This window comes from Poecilia formosa, unplaced genomic scaffold (assembly GCF_000485575.1).
Source record: "Poecilia formosa unplaced genomic scaffold, Poecilia_formosa-5.1.2 Scaffold583, whole genome shotgun sequence".
NCBI lineage: Eukaryota > Metazoa > Chordata > Actinopteri > Cyprinodontiformes > Poeciliidae > Poecilia > Poecilia formosa.
In genome coordinates, this window is record NW_006800522.1 from 169,849 (window position 1) to 181,443 (window position 11,595).

The following is an 11,595-nucleotide window of genomic DNA, read 5'->3' on the forward strand; positions in this document are numbered from 1 at the left end:
TAAAAAAAGTCTGTGCAGCGTCTGAGGAGAAAGAGGAGGGGAGGTGGTTATATGGACGGAAGACACTCCCTGAAATCATACCATGGCTCTGTGGCCTGCTAAGTTTCTGTTTCTCGTGAGAAATGGACCTTGGTGTCTAACAGAATCAAAAATGTAACTCTTTACTATGGGCCCTTTGTCTAACAGCGTGTGACTCTTTCTCGGCCTTGGTAAAGCATCTCAACACCTAATAGTAATCATAATGATTTAACTAATTTACTAATCTCAACAGCAGATATCTTTTCCCCATAGTTTTGGACTTCCGCACCACCACCTTGCTGACAGGTTCAGGATGTATCCCCTTACAAGACATACACAGAAAGATATGTCAAACTAAAGAACAAATAAAGGGATGGGTGAGCAGTTTGTTAGGACATAATGGGACTGATTTGGCAGAGTTTAGATTTTTACCCAACTTGCATATAAAACTAATTGATTGCAGTTGAGCCTGTATTTTTTTCCATTGGCTACAAACAAGAAATATTCCAAACAAATTCTGAGAGTAATTATATTTGACACAAGTGATATTGAGATTACAACAAACTTTATATGGCAATTATAAAATACAGGTGGGAAAGGAACATAAATGGCTGTGCAACACAATCAAAGGAGGAATAAATTGTCTACATAAGTATAGTATTGTTATTTTAAGATCATATGACAGTATATGTAATTTAGTATATGTAGTATATTTAGTATATGATAGGATATCACGTACCATAGGACAATGTGTTCCACTCTTTTTTTCTTACCTGTGTTCTTGGGCTGTGCCATCTTTGTAAGTTGCTTGTGCAGGAGGAACAGTTGGCAGCTGGAGTTGGGAGTAGTGTGCAGTCTGGTAAAGAAGTGCAACTACATGATTGCAAAAGCCTTTACCAGCTGCACAGCTACAGGAATAATCCAATAATTCAGCCTTTTCTTTTCCAACACCCAGTGATATCTAAAATAGACAACCGTTTTTAGTAACACATATATACATCAATAGCATGTTTAGCTTTATACAAGTAATAGATTCTAGTTTGAAGCTAAGCTTCAACAGCAGCAGAAAAACAGACAGACTGTTGCAACAGAAACAGAAAACAAATAGGAACCACTGAACAGGAAGATGTTAGAATAAGCTCCTAGTAGTCCAGAAGTCCTACGTGAAAGTTCTTCTGTAAAATATGAACAGAAACTCGAACTAACGAACAAGAGCCCACCTGCTTTCTGACTGTTTCAAACCTGCAGCTTGTGCGGTTCCTAATTTTTCTTCATGGATCTGAAGCATCTAGCTCTGACAACTACCTGTCCCTCGACAATATCTGACACTACAGACATGCAGGTGATCATGGGGTGCCCCAACTAGACTCTAGTTGGGGCACCCCTATGTCTTGAATTTGGGGGAAAAAAATCATATTTTATTTATCACTACAGAAGGGTTCAGTGAATGCACATATGAAACTGGTGGGTTCGGTACCTCAAAAAAGGTTAAGAACCACTGCCATAGACATAATATAAGATATCTTATATCTATGTGAATTACAGTCACAAAAACAGGAAGTACCCCAGCCCTTTCAGATGCAGCTTCCAGTTGTCGTGAAAAAGGTCTGCTCTGCAGTTGTATCTAATCAACCAATAGGCTGCCATTGTAGTCTGAAGATCCTGCCCCTCATTATCATATTAAAGCAGAAACGAAGAGGGGAAAATGTAATGTCATAAATAAGAAAATAAGGAAATACCAAATGAATAAGGGAAATTGGAAAATGGGAAAATTATACATTTTTCAAATAAATGTTAAATGAAAAATAGATGAAGGAAAAATGGCTAAATAAAAAAGAGAAATATGAGAAATGGATAAATTAAACTGGGAGATTGAAAATTGGATTAATGAAAAAGGGATAAAGTGATAAATGAAAATAGGAAATTGAAAAATTGATAATATTAAAAATAAATAAATAAAAATTTGGGTTAAGGAAAAAGGGAAATTGAAAAGTGGTTAAATGAAATGAAAAATAGATTAATAAAAAATGGGTAAATGGATAAAGGGATAAATGAAAATGGGTAAACAAAAGGAAAAATTAAAATTGGACAAATGAAAATGGGAACATAAAAAATGGTTAAATTAATCTAGGAATAAAACATTTAAATTAACAAATATAAATGGGAATAAAAATGACAATTATTTATTTAACTCATTTTTTATTTATTTCACTCATTTTTGTCATTTATTGATTTATTTTACTCATTTGCTTATTTATTTCACCCAATTTAATTTAGGCTGAAATGGCTCTCCATATTGAACTGCCTTGTTACTGAAATGTACGGTACAAATAAACTTGATTGATTGATTCTTTATGTTCCTCCAGGATCCTCGCAGTAAACACAAGTTTCGGGTCCACACCTATTCCAGCCCCACCTTCTGTGACCACTGCGGCTCCCTCCTGTACGGGCTGATACACCAGGGCATGAAATGCGACCGTATGTATTCAAAGTATTTAGCTGCTTGTTTGTGTGCTGCAGCCTGAGCACAGAGAACTGTGAGTGTGGCAGCAAAGAGACTTTGTTCAGGGAGAATCTCCTCCATTTTTGCACATGTTTTACTACCACTCTTCAATGTATTTCTGCTCTGGATTCATGAAGCAAACACAAATCAAGATCAAGTCCTGAAGATGAGAGCAATTTTCCCCTGTTTTCACCAGTGTGCAGTTGTTCTCCCTTCAGTTACAGCATAGAAAAAAAAACCTTCCTTCTTTTTTTTTTAAATTGCAGTATATATTTTTTATTTAAAAAATATGGTTTTTACTTATTTGTTAACATTATTACTATTATGTCGTTAGAGTACAATTTATGGCTCCTCTGCCTTCTGCCACTGCTCCTAGAACTAACTGCAGAAATTCATCACTCAGTCAGAAATAACCAATCAGAGCCAGGAGGAGGGTCTTAATGCTGTCAGTCACTCTCATACTCACATTCTCTCACTTGCTTGTTGCTATAAGCTACAGCTGGTTCACCAGTACATAGCCTGCATATGTTTGTAAAAGTTACGTTCTGCAGCATTAATTATGGGTCCGCAGCAAATCTGAACAAATTTCCTGAATTTTGGATGATTGCCCAATTGGTACATGTGAAAGCCATCTTATCCACTGATCTGCAGCAGTTTGTGTTGTGCATGATAGTATTACTGGTCATTCTGCTCTTCATGGAGTAATAACCAGTACAGTAAGCTATTATCTGTCTAAATTGTGAGGAGGGAATATTCATTTATGTAAGCACTTCTCAGGTAAAACCTGATACTTGTGTACAATTAAAACACAATTCATAGAGTAGTAATGCAAAAATAATACAGTAGTTAATCTGGATCTGTGAAAGCAGGATGGCTTAATTAATCTATCTGCTCCTGTAACAGCATTGCCTTAATTCATTTCAAATTCAATTCAAAATTAAAAAATACTTTATTAATACCAAAGGGAAATTAAATGTTGTTGTAACTCACTTATTCAAAGAGTTATTGCAGATGGTGAAGGCTGTTGGCAGGAAAGATCTCTTAGTCGTCTATATTACAGCAAATGTGAAGAAGCCTCTGACTGAAGAAAATCTGTTTTCTCAAGACAGTATCGTGAAGAGGATGGTCAGGGTTGTCCATAATTTTCTTGATTTTATGAAGATTCCTTCTTTGCATCGTCATCTCCAGAGGTTCCACAGTCTGTCTGTAGTCCAGTCTGCTCTGTCGCTTCTTATAGACGCTTCACTGTTGTGTCTCCAGTCCAGTCTGTTGTCCAGGTGAACACAGAGGTATTTATATTCCTTAACCACCTCCAGTTCTTTTCCCATGATGGAAACAGGATTTGATCTAACCCTGTTCCTCCTGAAATCAACAATCGTCTCCTTTGTTTTGTTCACAATTAAGATGAGATGATTGTTCCCACACCTTAACACAGTGGTTCTTAACCTTTTTTGAGGTACCAAACCCTCCAGTTTCATATGCGCATTCACCGAACCCCCCCCTCCTCGACACAGAAAATAATTTGCGGTATTCTGATTTATTAATGTAATTATATTAGTTGTATTACCTCCCCCACGCCACTAGAGGCAGTACCAACCCCGAAAAGGTGTGACTAAGGAGCAGATTTAGACTATAGAATTTGGTAAAAACGGTGAGCTTTACTGAAGTAATTAAAGACACAAGTTCAAATCCATGCTGAGAGTGGAACTCCTTCCTGCAGCTAAGCAATGTGACGTGATCCTCTGGAGCAAGTGATGGCAAAACGGGGCGTCATCACGACTTTTCACAAGTGTGTCTTTACCTCCCCGGCAGAGGCTCCACTGAACCCCTGAGACCGACTCATCGAACCCCTGGGGTTCGACCGAACCCAGGTTAAGAACCACTGCCTTAACACAAAGCGGTCCACCAGCTCTCTGGACTCAGCCTCTTGTCCATCTCTGATAAACCTGACAACTGCAGAGTCAATTGTGTATTTCTGTAGACGACAGAAGTCAGACTTGTGCTGGACGTCTGAAATGTACAGAGAGAAAAGGAATGGTGAGAGTACAGTGCCCTGTGGTGCTCCTGAAGTGATGAATGAAGTGATGGGTGGCACTGTCCGCTTCACTACAGGTTCACCATCAAATGCACAAACTTCCATTAGCATCAGAACAGAGAGCCACTAACAGGAGGCACAGCCGGATGACCAGGGATACATATGTAATGTTCAGGAATGAATCTTGAGTCTGCATTGGAGTCTTAACACTATGTTGTGTCTGATTGCAGTAGCACCTCTGTTTCCTGATCTTTCCCTGATTAAACTTGGCTGAAATCAGTTCATCAGCACTGACTTGAGATATACTATTCCTCAGTAATTTTTCAACTCTGGGTGCACCGATAAATAAACCCTAACTTCCTTAATTTTGAGAGATCAGTGATACATACATGTGAAGTTGATCTTATCCACCAATCTCATATACCTCAGCAAAAGTCTAAAGGTCAGCTACTGTCCTCTATTGCTTTCCAGAGAAATTGTTAGCACTTTTGCAGTTAACAATACTGCAATACTGTTGCCAAATCAGCAAGCAGAGGTGCTGCCAGGAATCTTGGGCTCCATGACAAAAAATGAAATTGGGCACCTCCTGTGCACCTGCTGTTACAGTTTCTTGAGTCTATCTGACCCATCAAAAGTGTCACAATTTTAAAGGTTTGCAACTGCCTTCTTTTCTTTGGTCCAATACTGATACTAGAATTGTGTCCGAATTCAGGGTCTGCATCTTTCGAAGGACGGATTTGTAGGCTGATTACGTCATAGCGTGGTGACAAGGCCTGTCCGAATTCGAAGACTCCTTCACATGCGTCCTCCAAATGCATCCTCCTTTTCCCCAGATTTGAAGGATGGGTCCAGTGTATCCTTCATGACCCACCATATCCCATAATTCATTGTGGGTCCAAACTAGGCTAGGGTAGCAGAGTGGCAATGGCGGTTAAAAGCAGCAAATTGTTTTGCTACATTACACTTTAAATGACACAACGTAATTTGGTACAATGTTTTTAGGCGAGAATGTAAGTGTGTAAGTCTCAAACATATGCTCGGTTCACCAAAACATAACCTAATTGCAATATTACTCCAACATTTTCGGACATGTCTGCTCCCGCTGTATTAACAGCCAAATCCCCTCGCCAGCTGTCAGCTGGCCGGGCGCTCCAGGTTTGTCATACCGGGAGAGAACGCCTGACTCCCGGCACATTGTTATAAAAACTCTTGCTAGCTTTCCCCAACGAATGGAAACACTGATATTATTCAAACAGGTAATATCTGGATGTAAAATGTTTGGTTTACTAAAGTATTTAATTTATTCCTGAGCAAATTGGTTTGATTGATTAAAGTTAAGCCTCCAATCATAATAATTTTATTTAACTGTAATGTCTTACTTGAAATCTGGAGAGTATTATATTTGAAAATGAATAAGTTGCTTATATTTATTCCTTGTAGAAATGTTCAACACGTTTGAACATTTTAGAATCAAACTAACAGATTTCTTTTTTACTATGAAACAGCATTTACTATAAAAGGTGAAGAATAATTCAGAAATCAGGAGTAATACATGACTAAAAACAAACTTTGGCTCCATTGATTTTATTTTCTTTGCCACTCTCTGCTTCGCTGTCGAATTCACAGCTTTTCTCTTCTGGTCGTCGTTTATTCGTGATCTTCAAAGGACCCGACCTACGTAGACCAGGTCCTTCGAAGGATGCAGACCCTGAATTCGGACATAGCTATTATTTACAGCTAGTAAATAATAGCTTACATCCAACAGTCCGCATACAGTATGCAAATAGGTTGCTTAATTTTTTTATTATTATTTTTTTATTATTATGTCTCTCCCCACCAGCAACAGTCATAGGCGACATGTAAAATATACATAAAGCAACCCAGATTTCTCAAAAATGCTATGAAGTTGCATTTTGTTCAAGCAGCAGTATATAACTTTAATTAAAAAATATGTTTCTCCATATTTGTTAAAGCTGTCACCATGTTGTGTAGGACTGTCTGGACTGACAGGAGGCTATTTTTTTATTATCTTTTTATAAAGATTGTTTGAATTTCTGTCAGTATTAAATATTGTTGTGTAATTCTAAAAATAGCAGAGAGACAGGAAAAATCTCTATGGATTCCCTGTAATTCCCTGAACACAGTGTTGCTCACCTTTATCACTGGGACGGGAAGATTAGGCTGGTATGGTGGCTAGAGCTGCTGCTGACTGACTCATCTGTTGTTAAGTGTGATAAAAGGTACAGGGGCAAGTTAAATATATGAATATGTTGGTAGATTTGTTCCTTCATTCTTTAAAAGAAATGGAGGCAAACAGTCTGTAGCTAAGCTAACTGTGCTAAATGGTTGATAATTGACAGTCTACCCACCTCTTGGAGAAGAACTGGGTTACAAATTGACAAATTGAGGATAGAGAACATTAATTTTCTCTCTATCTCCCTATATTTTTAAAACCTGACTTTATTATTTTTCTTGGCAGCATAGTAACTACCACAGTCATTCTTGTCTTCTACCAACTGCTGCTGAACACAGTCACCTTAAAGCGAACGAACCATTTCATGCAGATCCAGGGGGATGTTCAGGGCAAATATGGATGTGTACTTTTTGGTCTGGGAGTGACAACATTTAATTTTACTGCTAAAAATATTTTAAAAACATGATACCAATATTAATTTTGTTATTAACAGGGCCCAGGGGTTTCTATTTCTCTAATCCTCCCTGTCCCCCCAAAAAAGACTATTTTGTGGGAAGACCCCATGTCGGCCAGGGGCCCTTGGAATTGTCCTAACTTTTCCCCCCTATACAGCGCCCCTGCCAGCAAGATATTGAAAATGACATTGATCCTAATAATTGTTTTACTGGTATCGACAGTTGCCACTATCACACTAATGACCAGTTCAACAGCAGCATTCATCATCATCAGCTTTATAAAAGACACAAATGGGTCCATAGAAAGATAATAATCACAAACACAAGTCACTCTTTTACAGAAAGGCTAGACCGCCAGCGGTTCTACATTCTGGACTTAAACCTGACTGAGCTTTGTGCAATATCCGCTAGTATCAGGATGATGTCATTTGTAGAAACACGTAACTTCCACATAAATCTGAACGTAAGGTTTCGTAAGACAGCAGGAAAAGTGGAGACACCAATACCAACAAATACTTGACTAGCACTAGTCCATCTCCCCATCCTAAACAACATCCTCATTCCGTCATTGTATGCCATTTTGAGTTTCTGTAAACTGCTTTGTTTATACTGTCTCCATAAGTGGGCAGTATACAAAGGTGTCCTGTAAACTGTGGGTGTTTTATTTTGCATGGCGCTTTGCTGCCATCTGTTGGACTTTTAGGGAACTACCTTACTTTTATGTTATTTAGTCAGTACGGTTGTTTGCTAGCGGTAGAGCAGATGAACGCCACATTCCAGGTTGAATTCTTCAAAGCAATGCCTGTAAGTAGCAGCTTATACTTCAAAACGAGCCTTTATGTTAACATATGATAAAAGAAGTAACTTGTTTATTGAGTTTATGTTTGATTAGTTTTGGAAATACCTGCGGGCGATTTGAATATGTGCTACGTCATTGCTGACTAGCAGGCTGCTAAGATTTCTTAGGTCGTTATATAACATTGCAGCTCATAGCATTCTGAGGTAGCTGTTGTATCAGTTGTACTTCTAATGTATGTATCTGAACGTAAAACACTTCTGTTTGCAGCTCTGAGCTCATCCTGAGTTGTTTGTGTTTTGGCAGTTTCACTCCATTCTACATGGAAATAAAGGAAGAACTAATTAATCCTGACTCGTGTGAAAGGAGTTTGGCTGATGGTTAGTTTTGGTACAAGACACCATAGCGAGACCATTACAGTGAAAAGGCAGAAGAATCAGCCGAAACTTAGTCTGGAATCATCATGGAAGATCATGATGGTGCATCTCAAGTCAGCACAGGAAGCATGCTTGTCTGCATCACAGGTCAGCAGGGCTGCGTTAGCCAGTGTCAGAGCAGAAGCAGCACGTGCACGCGCATCCTAAGCTAAGCGAGAAGTACAACTTAAGCTGAACAAAGTCAAATTGGAAGCAGAATTGGAGTCCCTGAGCTTGCAGCGAGAGGCAGCAGCTGCCGATGCAGAAGCGGACATTCTGGAGGCAGCTGAAAGTAATAGTAGCCATTTTTCTGTCATGCAAAGGAGTAATGCACCAATACATGCTGAATCAGCAGAACACACATTGGAATATATTGAAGGACAAGCAAAGCATCAAGTAGACCTACAAAGTAAAAATGCCCTAAGCAACATACCACATCCAAAGGTCGATTTTCCAAGAGAGAAAGTATCGAGCACCAACGTCACACATGAGCCAGTCAGAGGAAGTCAAAACATGGAGATGTTTCAGAACTCTGACAGGGAAACACCTTCAAAGGCTTATGTGCAGCTACCCACACCCAGTCATTACCCTCCAGCCACAGGAGATGATTGTGATAGGGCATCATTGAGACATCCACGCTACCCTAATCCAGCAGCTCGGCCCTATACATCACCAAATGTTACCAGCTCACATCCTCAAAGTCACAGAGACTCGATGTTTGACATTGCCAAGTATTTAGCACGGCGGGATTTGGTGAGCACAGGCCTCAGCAAGTTCAACGACCAACCAGAAAGCTTCAGAGCATGGGTATCTGCCTTTGTTAACGCAACCCAAGAGCTAGAGCTTTCAGCAAGTGAAGAGCTGGATCTTCTCACAAAGTGGCTTGGAAGTCAACAGAACATGTGAAGAGGATGCGCCTTATGCACATTAGTAACCCTGAAGCAGCTCTCAAGAAAGCCTGGGACAGGTTGTATGAGTGCTATGCTGTACCAGAAGTGATTGAAAGTTCATTATTTAAACAACTTGATACATTTCCCAGAGTTGCCAGCAGGGACTACAACAGCTGGGAGATCTTTTATTAGAACTCCAGGCAGCAAAAGAAGATGGATATCTTCCTGGATTAGATTTCTTGGATACAGCTCGAGGAATTAGTCCAGTCTTAGAAAAGCTTCCCCACAATCTACAGGAGAAATGGATAACAGAGGGCTCAAGATTTAAGAGAGAGCATTATGGTCGTTTCCCACCATTCTCCTATTTTGCTTCATTTGTGTGTAATGAAGCCCGTACCAGAAATGATCCCAGTTTCGCTGTTCCCAGCAGTTCTCAACCTACTGTAAAAGCTAAGTCATTTGTGCAACACACAGCTGCAAAATTTCCTGTAACAGTGCAAAAAACAGACTTTGAAGAGGGAGATGGCTCAGCTGTTCCTGCCACACCTGACAACCCAAGCAAGCATTGTCCAATCCACAAAAAACCCCACCCTCTGAAGAAGTGCAAAGTTTTCCGAGCCAAAACATTGGAAGAAAGGAAAATGTTTTTAAAAGACTGTGGGATTTGTTACAAATGCTGTGCATCCTGTTCCCATATTGCAAGAGACTGCAAAGTTCTTACCAAATGCAGCAAATGCAACAGTGAACACCACATCTCAGCAATGCATCCCGGTCCACTTTCAAATGAGTTAAAGACTACTTTAACATCAGAGGTCAGCGAAGTCGAAAAAGATCATTCTAACAACATCGCTGTAAGTAGTCACTGCACAGAGGTTTGTGGTGAAAGCCAAGCATCCATGTCTTGTGCCAAAATATGCCTCACCAGAGTGTTTCTTCAGGACCAAAGAGGCAGTAATTGACGACCAAAGCAACTGCTCACTTGCTAGGTCAGAACTGTTCGAGATGTTCAACATCCAGAGTCAGGTTTTTCCCTACTCATTGAAGACATGTTCAGGGCTCACAGACATGTCAGGGAGGAAAGCTGCAGGACTGTGTATTGAACCAGTAAACGGAGGAGAATGTATAGTTCTGCCACCGTTGATTGAATCCAACCAATTACCCAACAACAGGTATGAAATACCTACACCAACTGCAGCTCTTCATCACCCACATCTTCAGTTCATTGCTTCGCAAATCCCTGAAATTGATCCCAGAGCAGAGATACTGCTCCTGCTTGGGCGGGATGTGCTCCAAGTGCACAAAGTTGCACAGCAAATAAGTGGCCCAGTAAATGCTCCCTTTGCTCAGAAGCTTTACCTTGGCTGGGTAGTAGTCGGGGAGGTGTGTCTTCAAGGTGCCCACAGGTCAAGTGTATCATGCCACAAAACCACTGTTTTGCCTGGTGGTCGACCATCTTACATGACATCATGTGATGCATACATACAGCTTCAAGAGAGAGCAAGCTACGGCGGGGAGAGCCCCTGGGGCACCACTGCACTGTCAAATGAGCAAGGAGAACAAAGCATAGGAAAGACTGTGCTTACTGAAACGGGTAATGACAATAAGTTAGCACCATCATATGAGGATATTGTCTTTTTAAAGGCCATGAAGACCCAAGTGTACAGAGATAGACAATATCTGGGTCACTCTGCTGCCATTGTAGGCACCCAGGCCAAGGCTGCCAAACAACCGTGAGCAGGCAGCAAAGCGCCTCAACTCCTTGTGCCGCACGCTCAACCGAAAAGGGGAGATGAGAGAACATTTTGAGAGCTTCATGAAGAAGATATTTGAAAACAATCATGCTGAGATGGCACCACCACTTGCAGAAAATGAAGAGTGCTGGTACTTACCTTTCTTCGGTGTTTACCATCCTCAAAAGTCAGGGCAAATCAGGGTCGTTTTTGATTCCAGCGCTCAGCACCAGGGAATTTCACTGAACAGTGTGCTGCTCAAAGGGCCAGATCTCAATAACGGCTTACTTGGGGTCCTGCTTAGATTCAGGAAGGAGAAAGTAGCTGTCACAGCTGACATCCGTCAGATGTTTCATTGTTTTCATGTAAGGGAGGACCACAGAAACTTTTTGAGGTTCAGAGACAATGACATGACTAAAGACATTATCGATTACAGGATGAAAGCCCATGTGTTCGGCAACAAACCATCCCCAGCTGTAGCCATACAGGTGCTGGTCATAAAATTAGAATATTGTGATAAGGTTCATTATTTTCCATAATGTCATGATAAAAATTAAA

The 11,595-nt window shown here is 40.3% G+C and overlaps 1 protein-coding gene across 3 annotated transcripts in view; it reads left to right on the forward strand.

Annotated features, from left to right (window-relative positions):
* LOC103129836 (protein kinase C beta type-like) overlaps positions 1 to 11,595 on the forward strand; it is a 92,577-nt gene that overhangs the window by 47,186 nt on the left and 33,796 nt on the right. For 2 of the 3 annotated variants that reach the window (XM_007541043.2, XM_007541042.2), the window contains exon 1: positions 2,353 to 2,496. The exons of the other annotated variant lie outside the window; for it this stretch is intronic. In XM_007541043.2, the coding sequence (XP_007541105.1) occupies positions 2,373 to 2,496 (124 nt within the window). In that variant the 5' untranslated portion in view covers positions 2,353 to 2,372. Of the gene's footprint in view, positions 1 to 2,352; positions 2,497 to 11,595 lie in introns of those variants that run through there. 3 annotated transcript variants of the gene reach the window in all.